Source organism: Erithacus rubecula (assembly GCF_903797595.1).
Source record: "Erithacus rubecula genome assembly, chromosome: 2".
In the NCBI taxonomy this organism is placed as follows: Eukaryota; Metazoa; Chordata; class Aves; order Passeriformes; family Muscicapidae; genus Erithacus; species Erithacus rubecula.
This window is the reverse complement of record NC_136685.1, coordinates 5,031,655-5,055,539: the sequence shown is the minus strand read 5'-3', so window position 1 is coordinate 5,055,539 and position 23,885 is coordinate 5,031,655. Positions and strand designations below refer to the sequence as shown.

General features: G+C 43.5%; 1 protein-coding gene across 3 annotated transcripts in view; it reads right to left on the bottom strand.

Moving 5' to 3' along the window:
• Positions 1–23,885, bottom strand: part of RUNX2 (RUNX family transcription factor 2) — a 214,806-nt gene that overhangs the window by 71,490 nt on the left and 119,431 nt on the right. For all 3 annotated transcript variants that reach the window (XM_079298412.1, XM_079298414.1, XM_079298413.1), the window contains one exon: positions 21,576–21,737. In XM_079298412.1, coding sequence (XP_079154538.1) covers positions 21,576–21,737 — 162 coding nt within the window. The remainder of the gene's footprint in view (positions 1–21,575; positions 21,738–23,885) is intronic.

The following is a 23,885-nucleotide window of genomic DNA, read 5'->3' as shown; positions in this document are numbered from 1 at the left end:
ATCCTAGTTTTCTGAGAGCTAAATGTTTAGAACAGAAAAGTGGTCATGTTAATATGCCAATATATATGCTAACATCCCAGGTTCAAGAATACTGCTCCAGTGTGTTTCATATTTAGAATAAGAACAATTAAAATTCCATGTGGTTTCACTTATTTTGATGCAGAAGCCTCATTAAAAACCCTAGACCTGGGCATTTGCCAGCAGCCAGCTCAAATTGTTTTGCATTCGCGCCTAAAACCCAATTTTACCTGTTGCAGCTTTGCAGCTCCACCATTCACAGCTGCATGTTTGCAAAGGTAATTTCTCTTTTGCAGTTTACAAATGCCAGCTAGTACCAATTAATGCTCAGGCCTCAATTAATAAACTGCACTTGTGGTTTGCAGAAAATCAGGCAACAAATTTCTGTCAGGTTTACAGAACTTTGGCCGATCGTTCCCAATTATTAAAGATCATAATGTACTGTGGACAGATTAACTCCTTGTAGGTACAGCCAGCTGACATCTACTTTAAAGAGTTACAGGAGATTTTTATAACTTAAAAATATTACAATTTGTTTTGTTATTTAATGCTATAAGGTCACTAACGAAAAAAAGCCTCCTTGGCTTATTGCATATGTTTCACAGGGAATTTCTAGCTCATCAAGTCAATGCAGAATCTTTTGATGCATGAAACCAGAGTAATTCACCGTATTCACAGAACAGTCTGTCTCAAGAAAATGCAGCAACATATAGTTAAATTTATTTACCAGTAGCTAAATGATTCCCTTGTGCTTCAGGGAACTTCAGCGTTAAGACATTTGCTGAATGAAGTCAAAACTAGGTTTTGTGGGGTTTTGTTCAACAGTTCAATTCAGGCTGGGACATTGTACTAATTGACCTATTAAAATAGGTTTTTTCCTTCCCCAACATCTACATCTCTGAATTATAAGTGCAGCCTGGATTACTTACAGCTGATAATATCGCCTTGGATGAAACATGCCACACACTTCACATGATGAGACGATTTCAGTCTCTTACAGCTTTGCCAAACTTTAAATGTTCTGGCTGAAATTGTCCATGCTGGGCGTCTGTCTCGGGCTAAATTTTGATTTATGCATTTATTTGTTTTTAAAATTTCAGCTGAAACTCTTCTGCTGGGAAAAATACATTGTTTTACCAATCTTAAACTCCGAGGAGCCTTCCTTTGAAAAATTGTACCAGTTCCATGCTTTGAAGTAAGGACTTGAACTTTGGAATAGGAGTGGCGCTTTTTTTGTGAGAGATGTTGCCATGAAAATCCAGCCAAATATGAACAAATCATAAGCACTCTGACTAAAAATGGGCAGAAGAGTCTGTGCCACTACAAAGACACTTGTCTAGAGACTGGAATGAAATCCAGGAGTCACAAGTCCTAGCATTTTTTCTGCAAACATTGTTGAAACACAGGGACATTGCCACCTGTCCCCATGCCAGCCTAAAAGAGGATCAGTCCATTGACAGCTCCAGTCTCTGAGATGACAGACTCTGAGAGAAAGGGGACCACGTGGGTGTTCCAGTAACATTGTAAAGTAAAATTTGGGAAGGTGGAGTTATTTGGGGTTTGCTTTTTTTTTTCAGAAATCTGAGAAACTATAAACATAACCAGAGGCAAACAAAGGGATATTCTTAAGGTTACCATGTGATGAGTGAGAAACTTTGGAAACACCAGCATTCAAGTTACTTCTCCAGATGCACTATGACAAAGAATTCAGCTACACAAGATGCTATTCCTTTCTCATTAACCTGCCCAAGGTGGCCACCTCTGGAGATAAATCTGAGTTGAGGAATAGAGAAGAATATTGTCTATGTATTCCTCAGATCCTCTGCTCCAAGAAATCAGAAGTGGTGAACAAGGCGAGAGAGACCCAATTATTTCCTGAGTTAACTGGATTTTATATGTGTTTCTACCACATGGCTCCTACATGACTCAGTTGAAATGTCTCCAAATCCCATTTTCACTTCCCTCATTTTCTGTGTGCAGCTAAGATGTTGGCTTCTGATTTGCACGTGTGCTAAACATTCCCAGCTGCAGCTGAAGCCAAAGGGATCACAGGTCTGAGCACAAGGACACAGACAGAACTGAAATTGTGCTGTAGGTGACACACAGAGGGTGCACTGAACGACACGAGACTTTAAGGTCAATCTCATTTCTCTTTCTAAAGAGGGTTCTTTTTTACTTGGGAATATCACACTGCAGTGAACTGTATACAAATGCTATGGCAGAAATATTAGAGCAAAGCCAATCAAGAAATTAAGGATTCCTTCTTCAGAGCAGCACGTAATGCTCTGCAATAAGCAAGGCCTGAGGAAATGCAAAGAACAAGAAGCAAACAAAATATTGAAGAGCTGCTCATTAAGTTAGCACTGTCCATCCTGTGCACTGAATGAGACAGGAATCCCGTGGGAAAAGTATCATGTGATCCTGTAATTAAAATTTTTAATATAATGCATAAGCAGAATGAGGCTGATTTAAAGTTGCACAGACAATGTAAGTACTGGGATTTTCTAATTTCTGAGCTCCTGGTTTTGCCAGTCTGAAGTAATCTTTGCAGTGTTTAAATGGGGGAGTGATTATTTTCCATCTGGATCTCTTTGGGTTTCCCCCCAGCATCCTTCTGTATCAAGGACCATTCATTTTGTTAAATTCTTGTTCCCTGTGTCTGCTAAGTAAGTGTTTGTTGAATCACAGGCAGCATCATCTTTCTGCTTCCTTCCAGACAAGCCTCTGTCTCTCCAAAGCTGCTACACCACTTCCCTTTGGATGCCACTGTAAAATGGAGCCTGGGACTGCAATTCCCAGGGATCCCAAAGCACCTCCTCCTGTATCTATTCCTTGCTGTAGTGTTAGGTCCTGACCCCACAAACCCACACTGGTGCTTCATGCTGGAGCTCAGGGACATTCCTCCCACACATCCAGCAGTGAGTGTCTACGTGCTGGGAGGGTGAGAGCCATGCAGCACCACAGAAATAATGCACCAGGCTCCCCCCTCTCTGGTTTACTTTCCCTATGAGCATGTGTCATCTGGATGTTTGGAACCATTTATCATAGGAAATGATATGTTTTTTAATGCTCTTTCCCCTCCCTTTAGTTCAGGAGGGAAAAAAAAAAAAAGTAAAAAAGCATTTGACATTATTTTTTTTTCTCAATTTCCTCCCCCATCTCCCAGGTCACCTCAAAAAGGTCTCCTTGCAAACAATAGCTGCAGAAAAGGTGTGAACTGGGCCCCCCTCCTACTTTCTTCACCTCAACAAGGTGTTAACTTCAAGGCCTAGTTGGGACCATTTAAACTGCAACATTATTAAGCACAGCAGTCTCACAAAAGTCAGAGGGAGGAAGGAACACTTAACCCTTTCAGAGCCTCACACACAGCAGGCAAGACCTAATTCCAGAGCATCCCTTCTCATAGCTCCTCAGTACCCCAGTTCACACCATAAACTGCACACTGGTGCCTCCTGGTATTTAGGTAACAGGTCTTTGGCACCTAAAATACCACAGATTAATTTGCAGATAGATGTTTTCACTGAATTTATGGCTCTGCACCTAAGCCCTTTGCTGGGAGAAACACCCCATAAATAACATAGTTAGTAGCGATCATTAAAGTACCACTCCAGCAAATAAAGGCAAGCATTTCTCAAACAGAGATGTTATATTGCTCAACACCAAAATTGGAGTCTCTTTGCATTTCTTCAGCCTGGGCTCTGTCATTACCTGTCCTGCTCCCTCAATAGCACTTTTCTGCTGGATGAAGCTGCTTTTCTTAAGGCACTGAGGTCTTGCTGGGTGACATTATGCCCTGAAACACAGGTGGCTGCTCTCTGCACCCCCCAAAGATAGCTCACCTAAAATTTAGGGAACATCAATAGATGGAAAAATGTGACAACCAACCTCTTCTAGATGAAGTTGGGAACAGAAATGAAGCTGTGGAAGCTTCAGCCATCACCATCTCATTTACAGGCGTTGCCTCACTTATACAGGATTTATAAACCTTCTTAATGAGGACCACAGGAGGGGGACAAATGGTCACATTAGAGAAATAGATGTTGGGTTGGTGGTTATGACCTGCCACCCGTGGATGCCTGTTGACCTGATGTGCTGGGGAGCCTCGGAACTTCTCAGCCTTTGCTATCTCCTCTCAGTGGCTCCAGTCTGGAGCTGTCACGGGTGATTCGGATGGAAAGGAACTGGCAGTGAACCAAAAGCCCCCTGCTTGTTTAAAGTCTGAGGCCATGGACGTGCTGCACTGGAACCAAACAGTAAATAAAGTTTCCTGGCAATAAGTCCAGGAGCTGTGCAGCACCGCGTGGCACAAACGCGCACGGGAGCGCAGCGCTCTCCGCTCACTCCTCCCCAACTTCTGCCTGAACTGCAGCTGCCTCTGGCCAGCCGAAAGGCATCAGCAGGAACACTTGAGGCTTTTCTTGGAGAGCAACCTCAGAGTGCTGTATACAGCAAGGGGGTGAAACCGCAGGGCTGCGGAGCAGGCACAGCCATGGAGAGCAGTGGGACAGGAATCCTGAGTGAATCCAGTGAATGGGAAGATAATATACATCATGGCTCACAGGCTACTTTATTCCTTCCTTTTCTTTTTTTTTTTTTTTCTTCTTTTCAGAAAAATGTGCCTTAACTGTCCAGTATAAATATTTGTTTCCAATGTTGTCATGAATTGTACTTTTCCACTGCATGCTACTAACTCAGAAATACCATCTGATCCTCAAGCAGACACAAAGGAACTATGTTTTGCAGGGACAGGGAAGGGGGGGAAGCCCTTGGCATTGCTCTGTTATTTCGCCCTTTAAACCCCTCCTTTTCCCTCCCCATCCAAATTTTCCTTTCGCATCTTATTCAACTAATGGACATCTCTCCTGAGGACAGAGGATTCCTTGCTGGTTCTTGATTAAGAGTTTTTAAGAAGCCGTGAAGGAAGATATTCTTTGAAACTGGATCTACTGTAGGATAGGAGCCAGCACACAGGACACCGTGTCTTTCAGAGAGGGCCACACACAGTGCCACTCCAGTCATATGACTTCTCTGTCACATCCTGAAGCCATTTCCAGCTCGTGTGCGAGTTTGTACTCCCATTTAGAAAAGGATGGGATATATTGGGAACACACATATGGAAACACTTTCAGGGAATCAGTTTCCATGAAATCCATAATAAGCCAAGTGGCTTCAGATGTGGCAGTGTGCCTCAGATTAGCCAGAATGAAAAAATAAAAATTAAAAAAAGGGGAAAAAAGAGGGAAAAAAAAGAAAAAAAGTGAGGGGAAAAAAGAAGGAAATTTCTTCCCTTTCAGTCCTTACTTAGTTCCAAGGGGGGGGGGGAAATAAGGGGAAAAAAATAAATTAGAAAATTAAAACCAACTAATGACTTACGGCTACTAAAACAGAGAGTCACAAAATAATACAACTAACAAGAGCACTCCTCCTCCCCCAAATAAGAGCACTGATATCAGCATTCCTGCAGCTCCCAGAAAGCTCTCCTGGCATCTGCCAAGCTCACATGGGGTCAGCAGAGCCATGGCCCTGCCTGTGCCAGCCTGCATGGGTTGGGCAGGTGTCCACTGTCTGGTAACCTGTGCAAGCAACTTTTTCTTTCCCTTAAAAATTTTCCTTTCCTTTCGTTTCTGCCCTTCCAAAAGCTGCAGCTTCGTGATACACTGTCCATTAGGTTAATCTTCTGGAAAATGCTGGATTCAGGAGGGATATGCCCTGGATGGGATTGGCTGTACTCAGGCCTGACTAAAAGCAGGGTTTATTGTGGGATGGTGTATTTGGTTTGTCAGGCAGGGAGTGGATATCATCTGCCCGCTGTGCTTGAAGCCAAAGCTCAAGAACAACTGCCAGGTGATACCCTGATGGGTATGAGGGAGGAGAAACAATCCCAAACAGCACAGAAAAGGGCTGGAGGCCAAGCAGGAGGGAAACACCCAACTCATCCGAGCTACTGTGGTGCTGGAATAATCTTTGCACGACTGAGGAAGTGGGAAGAAGTACAGATCAAGTGGCAGGAGCTCAAATGGGAACTGGAGACATGCTACGTGCATCTCTGCCACAGATACCTGCCTTTTTATCATGACAAAATAACCAGGAATTTGGCTGCTAATTGGGGCTGTATCCTACAAACCCTACTTTTCCTGACAAACAAACGACTCCATAAATAGTCCCTCTGTTTCCAATAGGGTTATTTGCAGTAGGAGGGACCACCCAACACGAGAGGATCAGGCCCTCCACTCCCTCGCTCTGCCGCTCGCTTCAACTTCCACAGCCAAATGTGAACACAAAAAAATACCCACGGACTGCAAAGGCTTTTCCTCACTGCTGCTGGAAAAGCCCTGGACTGGGATGGCTGTGGAAAGGTCTCGTGTGCTATTAATATGATGCTCTTCCTGGCTTCCGCTGCCGAAATGGGGATTTGCCATTTGTTTCTCAGGCTGGTTCTTTCCACTCAAGCCCCGGCACAGTAACTAACTGAAAACTTCTGCATCAAGGAGAAGGTCTCTTTTAAAGTTTGGCTTGGCTTTGCTTTCAAAGAGTTGTCTGTATATTTTAGAATATGTAGAACTTGCCTTTGATTTAAACCTCGCTCTTAACAATAGACAAGAGACGATTTCTCTGCTGAGCGATTTAAACAAAAACAAACATATTTTGGTTACTCGGCCTTGTTTCTCAAAACGTTGTGTTTTCTTTTTTTTTTTTTTCCCAGAGAAAAATCAAACCCTACAAATCGTTACACTTCTGGCCAAAAAAACTTAAATTCACAAATGAAGATAATCCATTTCTTTTTGCCCTGAACAATATCGTACACAGAGAAAGAAGAGCACCTCCCCAGCCCCCAGACATCCATAAAACATGAAACCCCTTCATCTAAACAATTAAAACCATACTTTTCTCCTCCAAAATAATTTCTCCCGTCAAAGGACATTTTCAGCCTCGGTCCCTGTCCACAAGCAGGGCCATGGTGTTGATTTTTTGTCCTCCCCAGCACACAGTCCCATGTCCCCAGAGGTGGAACAGCCACTCCTGGTCCTGCAGAGACAGAGGAAGGTGAATGCTTGTGTAGGGAGCCAGGGCTGCACAGGAGCAACTGCTCCCAGGCAATGAGGGTACTTAACCCACAGGACTTCTGGCTACTGGAGAAAGAAGAGGGGAGATACCACAGAGGCATTTCCATCTTAGGTTAAGGATTTTAGCAGCAGGCACAATAATGCTATTGGAGTGAAAACAGTGGAAAATAACTCACCCAGTGATGGCCAGAGTTTTTTCCCTTCCAGTGAGAACACATTTCCCCCAAGTAACACAACAGTAGTAACATTGGGCCCTGTGATAAAATGCTCAAACACGTCAGCATGACTCAAGACTCAGGGGCCAAGGAAATTTCAGGGTGAGAAGGAGCCCTGTGGGGAGAGCCATGGGTGAGCACCAAGCTGAATCCTGCTCTCATGTCATGGGGCAGAGTCAGAACAGCCTGGGGGTGTCACAACCCTTGGCACGGCAGCAGTGAAGCTGTGGCTCTCTTGCCACCATCACCACAAGCTTCAGGAAGATGGAGGAAAACCTTGCACACAACTGCTGGGCTGTTTTCGCTGGAGCTGCTGCTCTCATAGCTAAAAGTCAAAAATACTGAGCTGTGTAAAGATCTACAGAGGTTTCAGTCCATGGATTTAGGCACTCAGTGTCTGTTTGGACACCAAGCTGCCACAAAATTCAGCAGAGCACAGCTAAACATAGCCATAAAGCAGGGCTAGAGGCACTGTATCCCTTCTTATATTCACTTTAACAACATACAATTTTCAATCTCGGTTAATAAAAGCTGTGTAAATCCCTCTGTATATTTTTTTTCATTCCTTTCAGACCTAACCTGAGCTTCCTACTAAATTAAGGCGAATTACTGTAAGCAAAGTTTCAATCCATTATAAGATGGTCTACACAGCATCCCCATTCATCAGCTGAGCTGAAGCTTAAACCAGCCCAACTCTGAACACCTCTAAATAAATGCTTCTTCTCCATAGTGCAAAGTCTGAATATGGGTTTTATCCTCCCAGGAAGGTGGTGATGAGAAAACGAAACAGACTTGAGTCTGTAACAGCTCACATCATAAACATGCTTGAGGCTGTTTGATGTACAGCCCCTTAGGCTATACCACTAGCAGCTCTTTAGACCATCAGTAGAGATTTACCTCAGATATGGTATCTTGGATTTTAAGTTCAGATCATCAACAGTGATTAAGAATAGAAATAGAAAGCCTACTTAGCCATTAAAGCTGTAACAAGGGAAAATATGATGCAATGTTTTCTGACTTTTTCTGTTGATTTATTTTGTGAATTTGGGCAAATAATTTGTTTGTTCCTGTGTAAATTTTTCTTACTATACAATGTATATTTCAATATTTCATAATAGCCAAGTAACAAAAGTTAGTAGCACAGTTTGGAAAATACTATTAAATCCTTTGTTGAAAAATGTTGTAAAGTTACAAAGATTAAAAGTAAAACCCAACAGACATTTTTATAAGCTCTTCAATGGGTAAAGACACAGACACTTAAAAAAAAACCCTTCCATATGCAATCACGATTTTTGAGATGAAAAAGATGGATACAAAGTCAGCCTGAATTAGCACCTTCAGTTATTCATCTGCTTGGGAAACAGCAGCAGAATTGCTCTGACCCAAAGCCCCAGTGCAGCTGCAGCACAGGCAGTGAAGCAGGAGCTGGCCTGGCCAAGCACCAGGCGCCAGCTCCAGCCCCACCGCGGCTGCAACGGGCAAACAGCCTGCCCAAAAAACAGCTCCAAACCAGTCTGGCCCACCTACGTGGGCCAGGCCAAACGAGGAACTGGCTGGGTTTGGACTACCCTTAAACCCAGCTTCCTATCTAATTTTGGAATCTAATAAAGTGGCTCCCAACTCGGCTCCGGTGCTGCTTAGATCCTCCCTGCGCTCCTCTTCACCCATAAAAAAGAAAACAACACGGGCTGGCTTTAGTAGGAATCAGAATGAAAACTAAAACAAACAAAAAATCCCTTTGGAGGGAGATATTTGAGAGAGGAAGAGGGAAGAAAAGGGGAAAGAGAGGTGCCTTTTTCCCATTGCCAGGATTCCTCTGTGGCTCCTCCGGCCATGCCAGCATCCACATCACAGTTCCCGGGGACTTCCTCTGAGCAGCTGCTGTAAGATGCCTCTTCCAATGAGCCATTTCATCCTGGTCTTATGTTGAGGAGATTTCAGGTCAGCAGCCCTCCTGGTGTTTTTGAGGCACTTGCTTCCCTTCCTGTTTGGCCATCCAGTTACCTTTGCAGAGGGTCTCTTTTTCAGTGGTCAGTCCCTAGACTGGATCCCAGGACTTGCAATTTGCAACCTTGAGAGTACCTAAATGTTTATGATCTTTTTCACAGAGGTCTCTATACTTTCAAAGCTGAACAAACCCTATCCAGCTCTAGTCTTCTAACTGCACTCATATTAGCTATTTCAACTGTAATTAATTTTTTTGGCTGGGATTCCTTCTTTGGGACATAGTTTTATTTTTGTTTTGAGTGGCGACAACACACATAACTAGTTGGCTCCACTCAACAGGAATAATCTGCAGATGTTTGATCCTATTTCTCCAAATAGGAGCTCAGATCATATGATCTCACAAGGTCTCTGTCAGTCCTATAAGACTGTGACACTACAGACCTATAGGAAATATAATTGATCAAGCAGCTCCTCTGGGGTTATTCTCATCTACCTAAGTGTAAGCAAATTCACTGAGCTGTGTCAACAGCTATTAAATACAGTGATTCTGATATAAACCTTCATATATATATATTAATTGATTTTAAACTCCAGGGGAACTGAGTGACCACTTTTGGCCAAGTTGAGAAGGTGATGGGTCCTGGATGGTCCCTTGGCCTAACCTGACCAACAGTTTGCTTCTTATTAGAAGCTGTGACAAGCAGCTTTATCTTTTATTTCCTGCTTGTTGTGAAGCCAGAAGGAGGCGAAGAGCCACAGAGCTACCTCAGTACCTCCTTACAATTTCATTTTTGCCCTCCTTTCTGACTCATACTCCCTACCTGAATCTAGTAAGGCTGCAGCCACTGCCACCACCTCACTGGTTCCCTTCATGATTCCCTCTTGTGCTCCATTGCACATCCTGTAACCAGCTGTACTGTACCTAAGAGTGCAAATTCATAGGGGACAGGCTGATTTCCTTTTTTATCTCCTCCTCTTTCACTGTGTAGACCTTAGCACAAGGGGGATGAGACCTCCAGACACCATCACAATACAAACACTCTCAGCAGCCAGCAGCAATTCCAGCAGAGGTCCATTAGCTATTCCCAAATACAACTATTACTTTGATCACTGAGCTGCACTGCTTGCAGGAGCCAAACCTGGATGCTCCAGCTAAAGCCAAAACCTCAGCTGATGCAGTGACAAGGGGACTGATCTCCAGTTTGTGGAAATTTTTCAATCCCACATTCAGCTTTCAACACAACACAAACCATCATTTCAGTGCAAAATTAAATATGGCAAGCTGTGTTTTTACAGACTTCTATCCAATAAAAATGATGTGCTTCATAGATTTGGTTCTGTACCTGTGCTTCAATCTGGTTTTCGAAGCAAACCCATTGTGCAGCCTAATTAATAAACCCAACCAAGATGGACATACCTTTAGATGCTGGCTTTATATTTTGGCAATTCTAACCAGTGTCTGTTTAATAGGAAAGGTCATAAAAAACAGTGATGCCTACAGATCAGACAGAGATAGTCCAGTTAAACATTAAAAATAACGAGTGGAAACCACACATATGGCATCACTAGAACTTGTGTAGGGGCTTTTCATCTCTGCTAAATGAAAGAGGCTTTGTGGCTCTTGCTCCTAACCCGAGCACACCACCTTTCACAGCTCACTGCCAGAGATTTGTGATGTTAAGAGATGGAAAGATTGCCATGAGGTGCCCTAGCTTTCCATTTTGCTTTCAGAATTGATCCTTGGTTTGAATCCTTCAGGATGTTTTCCCTTCTGGTGCTGCCCTTTCTCAGCATGGTTGCTCCTCTTTCTCACACAAGCCCAAGGAGGCTTCTTCTAGTTCCTTATCCTAGGACTCCCAAATTGCAAAGAAACATATGACAGCTAACACTGCTGGCTACCACAGGATAAAAGATCAAATGGATGATTAGAGAGACCTTTGGGAGCAAGGACTGGGAAGTTTAGAGATGATGTGGCCCAGACAGGGCTGAGCACACAGCATGTTGACTCCTCTCCTCCTCCAAATGCACCTTTAAACCACCACAAAATCCCCTGCATTAAGTGTATGATACCTCTTTTGACAGAACTAAACCTCTTCACACAATGAAAGCATTGCCTGGTCCAAGTAATCCCAGGAGATTAACACAGTTTCAACTGTCTGTTCACAAATTTGCCTGTGGAATAATTAGGATTGTGGAGAGCAAAGAGGCTGCTCTGGCTGGGAATCTGCTCCCCAACAGCCTCAGCTCTGAGCTTTGCTTTTTACACTGGAAATGCAAACTAAACCTGAGAGGAAAAGCCCTTGTGACTATAGCTGTTTCTTAAAATGACATATTAAACAGTGCAGGAAAACTAAGGGAGAACACTGTTTTATTCCTTTATCTCCGTCTAGAGTAAAGTGTAAGAAATCAAATTCATTTTGCTAGGACTTTGCAACTGGGCAAATACAAAGGCAGAAAAATTCCTAAAGGAATTGCAAAAGCCCACAAAGTCAGTGAAAAATGCTTTTCCAGTGCATTTTTTCAGGTGGGTTGGAAAAATAGAGTGCCACTAGTAATTCAACCAAAAATAACACTTTTTCAGTGGATACGGTAGGAGTTTGGCTGATTAGGAAAGGGATCTTCCATTATTTGATAGATTACATCCAAATATAATCTACAGCAAACTGAATTGACCAAAATATGTTTTCACAGTCCCCCTTCAGATTCCTTCCAAGTCAAACGAGCTCTGACCCTCACCAGCCAGTTCCTTGTGGCCTCTGCCACCTCCCTGAGACCCACCACAGCCACCTCCTGTCCTCCCCACCCCTCTGTACTTGTCACCAACACAGGAACCCACAAGAACCTCAGAAATCAGAATCAGTGCAATGTTCTGGCAGACAAAGTTATAGCAAGTTCAAATGAGTGGAAACTAAACTTAGGCAAATTCAGACTGGTAATACGGCACAAATTTCAAAGCGAAATTAATTAGCATCTGTAACCCAAGGTTGTGGTGGGTTTTGCTTCCCTGGAGATTTTTAAATGAACTGAGTGTTTGGGCTTGCTTTTTTTCTCAAAGGTTGCCCTCAAGTTCAAATGAGAGCTAATTCAGGGAAATCTTACACCTGGGTTCAAAACAGATGTTCACAGGGGGTTCACTGTACAACAATTGATGAATGTATACATCCGTGGAGATTTGCTTATGTTAAATCTGTGCCTCACAGATGAAGCTTCACCATTGCTAAAAATCCTCACACTCCACAAGAACTCCTGGACACAGCAGCACCATCAAGCACCACGTGGGTGCAGGGTTGGGTTCTCCCTAAGGGGCCACTCCTCCACCTGGACACTGCTCCTGCAGATGGGGAAACTGTCCTGAGCTCAGGAAGGCATCTCCTGCTTTTGATCCCCTCCCTCACTCTCCTTTGAGTCAGTCTGAAAGCAAATATTAAGAGATTTCCAGATTAGTGTCCCCAAATACACTCCCTTTATGCATATCAAACAGTTCCCTCTCCCTTAATAACATCCCTCGTGAGCCACGGGAAGGTGTGCTCCCTCCTTTTATCTCATCCATCTCCCTCTCCTTCACTGCCTACACTGTTTGCTTTTGTACAGCCACAGAAAACCTGAGCTACTTGCATGGCTCTTGCCTTCCCTCTTGGTCCCCAGTATCAGCCCAGTATCACCAGTATCAAAGCTCTTTGAAATCTGACAGCCAAGCTGGCAGGACACCAGGTTCTTTTCTGCTAAAACATCCATCAAGAGGGGAGGAGATTTGGTCATGTGTAAAATGGGGCCAACAACCATTACAAAACCACTTCAAGAAGGTGTTTTTGAAGCTCTGTTGGGATCTAACACTCCCTTGCTGACCAAATTCAGTGTGGTCAAATGCTGCGTGGCCAGAAATGAGAGGAAATTTCAATGGAAACCAAGGCAGCTCCAGTTATTTCTTCCAACAGCAGTTTTTACCTCTTGAATTGTATTTTTTTAGTATAAAATTTGCAGAATTTAAACCATTCAAGTCCTGAAGGGCATATGATACTCATTTACCTCCTACCAAACACAGTCACAGTCTGAGGAGAACCAACTTCTCCTGCATTTTATGGGACCACTTAATAAATTCACATTGGCAAATTAATCCAACCCAGTTCAGTGCAACAAAGGCACAAGGCCACAAAGACTAAAGGGCAACATCACAGAATCACAGAATGGTTTGAGCTGGAAAGGGCCTTTTAAAGGTCTTCTGGTCCAACTCTCCTGCCATGGGTAGTGGCATCTTCAAATAGATCAGGTTCCTCAGAGCTCCATTCAACTGGCCTTGGGTGTTTCCAGAGATGGGTCACCCACACCTCTCTGGGCAGCCTGTGCCAGTATTTTGCCACCCTCACATTGGTGATATCTTCATGTCTGATCTAAATCAACTCTTTCAGTTTAAAGCTATTCCCCCTTTGCACTGTCACTCCATGCTCTTGCCAGAAGTCTCTCCCCAGCTTCCTTCTGGGCCCAGGAGGGGAGTGGGGTGAATAAATGGACCTGACCACCCTGCATGTACTGGAGAGCTTCACACATGAAGATCCATTTCCTCTCCACATCAGCACACATGTGATCCTGCCTCAGCTGCCATCGCTGGCTCCATCCTAGGTAGAAAATTAACAGCAATTCCACAAAGGGAAGGGAGAAATCATCAAACGCCTTTGCAGAAGGATGAAACAAAGAGCTCAATCCCACAGCCTTCCTGTTAGAGGCTTATTGACTTTATTGGGAACACACATCTAGGTAGTGGCTCAGAATCTGTCCCTTTGGAAGTCTGGAACTGAGGACCCAGTTGCCCCACTAACAATTAGCATTCTGTTTACAAAACCCAGCAGAGTCAGTAAGAATAATCATTACAAAACATGCTCAGACTGTGATTCCGGTTTAAGTTAATATAATTTTAATGAGTTCTTCAGAAAAAGCCTGGCACTTATGGAAAATTTCCTTAATTAATATCAGACCCTAAATTAGTAATAAAAAAAAGCCCTGAATATCATTTGGTCTCAAGCTGGAACTAAAGTATGTTTTGGCATCATTACTAACTGTTAGCAGCAAGTTCTGGAAACAGATGCAAATCTTGATATGTGTCCTAAATATAAAACACATTGCAAAAAAAGCTCAGATAAAAATATATCTATACATCCACATATATTTGAGTGTGCTATTTCCTGCCTGTATCAGCAACAAATTTATTCAATTTCAAAACATTCCACTTGTTTCTTTTCAGTGCTTTTTAAAATCCCCTATTTCAGGAATAAACTCCTTCCCTCTGCCTTCATTTTTCCTGTTTATTTCCTCTCCCAACAGCCATTTTAAGTAAATGAAAAGGGCTTAAAGACACACATTGTAACATTCAAACATCTGAAAATCAGCCCGGTTGTTTTACCACCTAAATATGGGCATAGGTGCCCAATTTGAGGCCACCCACGCTAGAAAAATTTGAGGTAGGGATCATGCAATGCATCTTCTGGACAATTACTCCAATGAGAGTTTCAGCCCAGTAGAGAGGCTGCTACTGAAAGCCCACAGACGAGTGCCAAGGTGCTGAGATTCCCAGGTGGCACCAAGTGGGCAGGAGACTAAAAATGGAAAACCTGTGGTAAACAAAATAAATAGAACCACTGAAAAATAATGAAAAAAAAAAAAAAAAAAAAAAAAAAAAAAAGGAAGGCGAGTTACAAGTTTAGGGAAGGCAGCAAAATGAGCGGGTTGTTTCTGAAGACCTGAGCTCCCCCAAGTTCTTTACTTTGCCTTGACTCAGTTTCACCTCACAGGGAAAGCTCTGAACATTAGCAGGAGAAACGGAGACAGACACAACCTTGAGTCTTTCGCCTTCCATTTAATTAAAAAAAAAAAAATAAAGAAGAAGAAGAAGACAGAGTGAAAATTGTTACAGTCACCAAGAAAAACATCCCAGCATAGTGAGCACACCAGAAACTGAGCTGGCTTCCTGGGTATGCCAAGAGCCTGAGACAATATTGCTGAAGCGTGAACTGCTCATTCATTGCAGGGGCTGCTCACACCAGGGCCATGCTGGCAATAGCCACAGCATTAACTGTTTCTCTGCTTCCACAGCACATAAAGAAAAGAATTGTGTTTTGGAGACAGCACTACTGCCTTCCCTTATGAAAGGTCCCATCCTGAAATGTGATTATTGCCCACAGCATTTAATCGAGTTAGCAGGAATTAAGGGATGAAAGCACAGCTACTTCCATGGCCATAGTTTCTACTTGGTTGTTGTAAAGTTTTCTGAGCTCCTTAGGAGAAGAAACAACCTTTATTTGTAAAAGTTGTTTCAAAGACCAAATTCCCCCCAAAAGGAAAAATCCTAGATACAAAAATCATATGAGTACATGACATTAGCAAAATCCAAAATTCACACACAGGGTGAGAAACCCAGTATGACAACCAGTAGAGGACCCCAAGACAAAAGCCCATCACAGTCAGTTTCTTTCGTATTGACATACAAATGCTAAATCCAGAGGTTGAGCTGGAGCTGTTTCCATTCCATGTGGATTTTTTTTTATAATATGATTTTTAGACTAACAAGAATGAAAATTAAATTGTGTAAAAACCCAGTATTGTCCCTGATTAGGGCATGGCTGGTATTGTATTTATACTTGCCAGCTGTCAGTGAGCTGGGAGAACAGGAAGGTTTCTTAAATTTCAGTTTGAGATGAGGGTCCAGGATGGCCCAAACATTGTGGTGATTTATCTACAGAGCGAGACGAATTAATGGGAAAGTTTGGCTATACACAAACTAGCAAACAGGGTCAGGGCACATTCTCTGGCTCTAAATCCAGTCAGGATGGTCTGGCCATGGATGTAATGTTAAATCCTGACTCCATAATGGGGAAGCTAACTCTGAGCTGCCCACAGGAGCAGGTTCAGGACTCTGCTCATTTCCAAACCACAGCTGGGACCTGTTTGAGACCATACTGGCCAATCCCACTCAAAACCAACCTTGCTGACAGCTTCACAGTACTGCTATTTAACAATCCAGCCTTACCACTGTGGATTTATTGGTGAAGATACCACTTTCTGGCCATTTTAGTTCAGAGGGATGGGTCTGCAGACTTCTTCTGTTTAGGGTCTGATCCCAGCACCTCCCTCATCTATCTCAGCATGCCCCTACTCAGTGACACAGTAAATATAAAGACAGCAAAATCCACCCTGCACCCTGTGGGGACTCCATCTAGTGGGACAGCAATGTCTGGGCATGGTGGCACATTCCCAACTGGCAAATATTTAAAAAGGGTCCACCTCAGGCCTGGAAAAGGTAGGTTTGGTAATTTGTCCTGCTATTTAGATTCAGTTTAATTTTCTCATTTGCCATGTGGAATCTGTCAAACATAGACAGGATCTTCCACAGTCAGCACTGTGTTTGTGGTACACCTGCAGGACAGGTCCTCCAGCAGCTGAAGATCTTGACCCTGCAAGTCTCTCTCAATGGTGAAGCAAAAAGCCAGAGACTCGTGTTTAGGCAGAAGGGTGAGTAGGAAAAGTGTAGGGGGGAAAAAGGTCTCCTCACTTTCCCTTCCCAGAATTCTCAACAAAATTAAAATCAAGCTCAAGCCCTGCAACAGTGGAGAAGGTCGAGGTCAGGGTGAGGTAGGGTTAAACCAGGACTAGACTGTAATTAGGCTGTGATATGGATATGTTTATGGGACAGTTAAACTGTCTCTTAAATCACCTTAGCAAAGGCAGACTATCAGATCATACATGCCTGTACTTGAACTACTCACCCAGGCTCACTTCAGAGACAAGCTGGCTCTTCCCAGGCACTGCCAGGGACCAGCACAGATCACCTGCACACTGGGCAAACCCTGGAAATGCCACTTTGTCCCCACTGACTCAAAAGAGAGTTGAGGGTGAGTGTCTCTGAAGTGGTTGTCTGCCCTGGGGACATCTATACCCACTCCTCCTTCACCTGCCTGGGAGCAGCCCTGTTATGACTGCAAGAACAACCCGACCTGCACTCCCTGCTCTGAACCTTCCATGTGGGGAGGACTTGCTGGATCAGCCCCAAAGTGTTATGTAAAACGGCTGTGATGTGTATATTTATATGAATCATATACATTAATTACATAATAGTCACCCATGCTCCCCATCCCACATGCACTTTGGTTATGCACAGGACACAAAGACTGAGTGCATTCACTATGAATCATGCAATAAGACTACATCCCTCAGGCAAACTCTCTCTAAAATGACCCTTTTCTTATATTCCCATGGCTTCCACTACAATATTATTTAATTAAGAATATTAATCCGCTGGGCCACCAACTTTCACTGTCTTCTGGGGAAGTCTGAATAGACAGACTTTTAAATAAAATACGGGGAATCCTTCTCTTTTTATGATTGGAACATTAGGTAAGGCAATTTCATGGCCTTGTGAACTTTTTTCTTTATTTGTTCTTGATATGGATATGAAACTTCTGGATCAGAAAGATCATTGGTTTAAAAGTTGCATGAGTGATACCAGATAATCTTTATTTTTTGCTTTGCTTTTCAGGTCATGCTGTTGAGTACTGCCCAAATATGTGGGATATGTCACTGATTAGTTGTAGAGCAGTTCAAACAGAGCACTGACCCCCATTTGGAGAACAGATGAACACTTGCAGCTTGGCAGCCACGGGCACACACATACACGTGCCTGCAGCACGCATGCAAACCTGCCAGTAGTGCAAAGAAATCATCCCAGACACTGACACGACCAGTTCAGCTGCATTGCAGCAGCTGCCCGAGGGACTCCTGGGGTTGCAGCCTGCTGCCCTTTTCTCCTCCCCCATGGGATGAGAAACTGCATGCCCTGCTATGGCAGTACCCTGCCACGTCCTGTCCTGCAGCCCCAAACCCATTCTGATGCTCAGCCTAATCTGAGGTTGAAACACAGGCAACCTTATCACCAAGAATCATGGAATCAGTAAGGTTGGAAAACACCATTGGGTCCAACCCAGCAGCACCACGTTCAGCATTAAACCATGTCCCTAAGGGCCACATCCACATGCCTTTTGAACTCTTCCAGGGATAGTGACTCCACCACTGCCTTGGGAAGCCTGTTTCAATGCCTGACCACCATTTCAGTGGAGCATTTTTCCCCAATATCCAATCTAAACCTCCTCTTGTGCAACTTGAGGCCATTTTCTGTCATCCTGTCCCTGTTCCCTGGAAGCAGAGCCTGAGCCCACCTGGCTGTCCTCTCCTGTCAGGGACTTGTGCAGAGCCAGAAGATCCCCCTGAGCCTCTTCTTCTCCAGGCTGAGCCCTTCCAGCTGATCCTCATCAGATTTGTGCTCCAGACCCTTCCCCAGCTCTGTTCCCTTCTCTGGACATGCTCCAACCCCTGTCTTCCTTGTTATGAGGGTCTCAAAACTGAGCAGAGGATTCAAGGTGTGCCCTCACCAGTGCCCAGCACAAGGGGATGGTCACTGTCCTGCTCCTGCTGCCACACTACTGTTGGTACAGGCCACGTGCCTTTGGCATTTTTGGCCACCTGGGCATGCTGCTGGCTCATGGATCCATCCCAAGATGGGGAAGAGCACCACCACTTTGGCCATAGGATGAGTGCACTTTTGGAAAAGGAAAATGATTAAAAGTAGCTCTTGAGGACTGCCTCTGACAATAAAACCAGGAGCCACTCCTGCCTTATTGGATAGAATACTTTCAACATCTGGCTGAGAACAACTTTAGCAGTTGTCCAGGTAAAGCCATGGAGGCTCTTGGAACAGCTGAGTGATGTGAAATTAGGGCAGATAGGAAGTTCTGTGCCTGTAGGTGTGACAGCCAAGGCCTTAGGGGGAGGTTTTATTCATTTTTCCTTCTGCATGATGTTAAGCAACAGGCAGTAAATATGGCATTCATTAAAATGACCTTGTATACTTTTAACAGCCTCGATAATCAGATTTCTGCCACTGTATCGGAAAGTGACTTTTTTATTCAAAGTCTTATAAAACTCTAATTTCTCCCTCATGCTTTAAAGATGCCAGAAGTTTTCTAAGGATTTTAGGGGTTTCTTTGCAGTAATTTTCTACCCTTCTCAAAGTTCTGTTCTCTTGCTAAATATGCATTAAGTAAATGAGTGGAGATTTGCATTTCTTTGAGTGTGAGGGATAAACTGCTTACTGTACAGGGCAACTTAAAACTTGCATTTCTTTCTGTCTTTAGATGTAGGAGGAGTTAGATGCTGCCCTCCCTCCCTTGAGAGGCACTGTCAGGTTTGCATCTGAGGCTGCAATGTGCCGCCTTCCATCCTGAGCATCCAAGGGAGCCCTTCAGCCAGGAATTACTCTCTCTGAGTAGAGCATTTCTATTCTGAATTTCTATTTCTGACAGCAAACACTGCACACAACCTCTGGAACTTGTGGAAGATCAAATTCCCCTTTTTCACTCTTGAATCTAACTGGGAGCAAGATGCCCACACTGGGAAAAGGTCAGGGCACTGAGGAGGCATCACTCAAGCCCTGGGAGGATGAAGGACAAGAAGCATGAAGGCAACTGGCCACAGAGCACGGCAGGAGAGTTCAGTCCACGGCCACACAACGTACACAGTCAGGTTTTTAGTCACTCTCTGCCTGTGCCCACATGCCAGGCGCTCACGTCTGAGTACACACAGACAAGCAAGGGCTGCGGGGCAAGCATGCGGCGTGCAGCTGCCAGGTCCCAGCCGAGCCTCTCCTGCAGGTATTGCCACGGGCATGATTGCAAAAATAACCCATTCCACAGCACAGACCATCAGGAGGCTCTGACTCAAAGGGAACCTGTTTCAGGCCAAACAAAGCATTTCCTCAGCATCAAGCCGATAGAGTTTTTTGACCCAAGTCGGGGCGTTGCATGGAGAGCCTGCAGGAGCCTGCTCCAAAACCCACATGGAGATCTTTGGTATCTCTGTGAAGGCAGAGTGCACTAGGGCTGCAGAGGGGTTTGCAGCTGTTTGTTTGAGAAACAAAGCTTCTCTCCTCCAAGATGAAAGAAATCAAGGAGTCTACGCTAATCAAATCCTCCACGCCTGCTGGCTGCAGTTCAGCTTGTCAGGGATGCAGCGCAGTGGAGTGTTCAACATTTCCAGTGCTGTGAGCTTGGTGGAAGGGGAAAACACAACAGCAAGAAATTCACCTGGCTGGGAATCAAACAGGTGTATGGCAGCAGCATCCAAGATTATAATAATATCTTGCAAACATGCAAAAAATAGATGTAATAAGACTGATTCTTTGGTTTTCATTAATGAATCATAAAGGCTCTCTTTACATTACACATGCTTTTTTGGCATACGCTGCTAATATTTCCACACTTGCAAGGTTGGAGTTTTAAGACTGAGCCTCCCTCCCCTAAGGTTCCTCATTTTTGGCAAGAGGTACAAGGTGACTGTGTGCCATGACAGGCTCTCTCTTACTTTGGGGCAATCAGATTACTTTACACAGATGGTTTTATCACTGAGACCATTAGAGGTGAATTGCGCAATATATAAATGTGCATTTGTTTGGTAAAAAAAAGTCTCAGTTCCTCACTACTGTCTTGTCTGTGTTCCTAAATGTATTTCCTCTCTCCTGCATCATTCCAAAGCACAATTTGTCCAATCTTTACATTTAAGTGACTCAGCTTGTTTCTGATAGGCCTCTTAAGTACATATTAACTAAGGAAACAGTCTTTCTTGAGCTACTGGATTGAAATGCAGGAGGATGAACCTCAGCCTTAACTACTGAGAAATAAAGGCATCTAACTGTCAGGATGCCTAACAGCACACACAGACCACAAAGGTAAAGCACCAAAAAATAGAGAGCATAACATTTACTTTGAAACACAGAATCACAGAATGGTTTGGGTTGGAAGGGATCTTAAGATCATCTTGTTCCAACCCCCCTGCCATGTGCAGGGACACCTTCTACTAGACCAAGTTGCTCCAAGCCCCATCTAACCTGGCCTTGGACACTTCCAGGGATGGGGCAGCCACAGCTTTTCTGGGCAACCTGTGCCAGTACCTAATTACATGAAAGCAAACATCCTTTTGTAGGAGAAATTTAAAAAATTTAAAAAAAAAAAAAAGAAAGAGAAAATTTGTTCAAAGAATCAGATTCACAATTTAAAATTAATCTAATCTGAAATGGACTTCAAGTTATTTGAGAGAGACATGCTCAGAGCAACAGAGCAGCTCTTCCACATTGGAAAAAAAAAAAGGGATTTTAAATCCTGCCTGCCATGCAGGAACCCTGATACCACTGCTGAGGTTTGCTCTCCTTGCCAAGGTTTGTCTGAGGCCATGCAGGCAGCCTCTGCCAGTCCTGCTCCTCTCTGAATAATTGTTTTAGGCAAAACAGATTCTTTACCTGAGAGGCGTCGGGGCACATCGGTAATGGCTGGAAGTCCCGTGCCTCGGGTGGAGGACAGGGGAGTTGTGGAGTGAATGGATGGTGAAGTCATCTGGCTCAAGTAGGATGGGTAAGACTGGTCATAGGACCATGGCGGGGATGACTGCGCCTGCCTGGGGTCTAGGGGGAAAATAAAAAAAAAAAAAAAAAAAAAAAAAAAAGAGATTTTTTTTTTAAAGGAAGAAAAATTGTAGAGTATCAACAGCCTGATTGAAAGAAGAGGGATTACTGAACGTGCAACATCAGTATATGATGAGTGAAAATGCAATGAAACACAACTTGCTCCTCAACCCTCAGCCCTTCAGGTGTTGGTCTGTGCTTTTCCCTCCCCAGAACAATTTCTGTGGGAAATTAACAGACCAGAAAGCAGAGTTCAAAGATCTAAAAGCTGTGATGCAAATTCCTGGTGTCGCTCTTCCAACATGTTATACCAAGAGTTGCCAGTGCTTGAGGAATCAGAGAGAAGCAAACAACAAGGATGAGCTCCAGGTCTGATCTTAGGAAGTGGATGTCATGGAATCATAGAATCATAGAATCATTACAGTTGGAAGAGACCTCTAAGACCACTGAGCCCAGTGCTGACAGGTCCACTGCTAAACCACTGTTTAAGATCCACTGTCACATCTACAAGTTCTTTAAACACTTCCAGGGATGTTGACTCCACCACCTCCCTGGGCAGCTGTTCCAAAGCCTGAGCAACCTTACAGTGAAGAAAATTTTCATAAGATCCAATCTAAATCTCCCCTGGCACAACCTAAGGCCATTTCCTTCAGAGGTGGGTAGACTCTACAGTCAGCACTTGGCATGTCTGCTAAGCTGTTATCCAGTTCAAACATCACACAATAGTGTTTTCAGTGCTGAAAATACTAGCCAAGGAGAAAAAGGTCATTAATCTTATCAGCATCCATCAAAAAAATGTCCCATTTGGATGCTGGCCCAATTACTTTCAGTACCCTCAATTACCAAATAGGAAACCAAATGCTTTGGGATAACTATCGGAAGCTAATGATACCTCTCGATGTATTTGCAACAGCTCACTATGGAGGAAATGATTTTTTGGATAAACATAGTTCAATTTTTCCTGAAGCACTGGTAGAAAGAGACCTAGTTTTATACACTGATGTTTGGATTAATAAATCATTTGCTCTCAATTAATATCTGGTGATGAGGATACCACTGAATGCCTCATAAATTATGATTTTTATTTCCTTACATCGACAAAAACAAGGACTTTCAACCTGCACAATAAACAGAAAACTATCTCTAAACCAGCTCACAGAAATTGTAACACATCCCTTCAAATCCTGCCCAGTATTTTCAGGGAAGCACATCAAGTCTATCTAATTTGGAGAACCTGCTCTATCAGAACATTGTGCTAAAGCCCTGCTTTGCAGACAGCAATGTGACAGCCACATGGCATTAGCAAAGGCTCTTTTTCAGGAAATTCAACCTCTTTTTTTTTAAAACTCCTTTCCCTGTTCTTCCACACAGCAAAACCTTGTAGTTTCAGCTACTTCTTGTTTATTATTTCTCTTCAGACACGATTTGTTTGAAGAAATGTCTGGAAAGCAGATACTTCCTTGAAGCAAAATAACTATATAGATATATATAAAAAAAACAACCTTCCAATTTAATTTTAAGAGGATTTTCCTGGAGTTTGCCTTTTATATTAGAGCTGAGTAATATAAATGGTTAACATAAACTTCTCAGAAATCCGAAGGACACTTGATCATTAAATGTAATGAACTTCTTTGTTATAACAATTTCAAGGCCAGGGTTGTATAGATTGGCACAGGTTCAAATCTGACTGACTGCTCATTGTTACATCTGATATTGACATATTTCTCTGCCTCATTCCACTACAACAATTCACCATAGAGTCAATGGTAAATGATCTTCAAGTGGGAACAGAAAGCTTAGGCTTGCTGGAAAAACAATCTTAAAATTAATGGTGTGTTAGGAGCACAGTCTCAAATCCAAGATCCTTCAAACTCCAAGACCTTTTCAATCTCTGCTTCTGAATTGAAAACAGGGTCCCTAAATTTTTGGGTTTGGTCAACTCCAATGCTAGGAGGAAATAACAGCAGGTAAAAGCTGGGAAAAAAAATCATAGTAGAGGATGTTTTTACATCATTTTGGTCTAAGATGGTGGAAAGCTCAGAAAAAGAAGTGCCTTTCTGGAGACTCATGCCACTCCTGGTAGTGTAATCCTCACAGCACAATAACTTCTTGAGCATCTCTGGCACTTTAATCACTTTGAACTCCCAT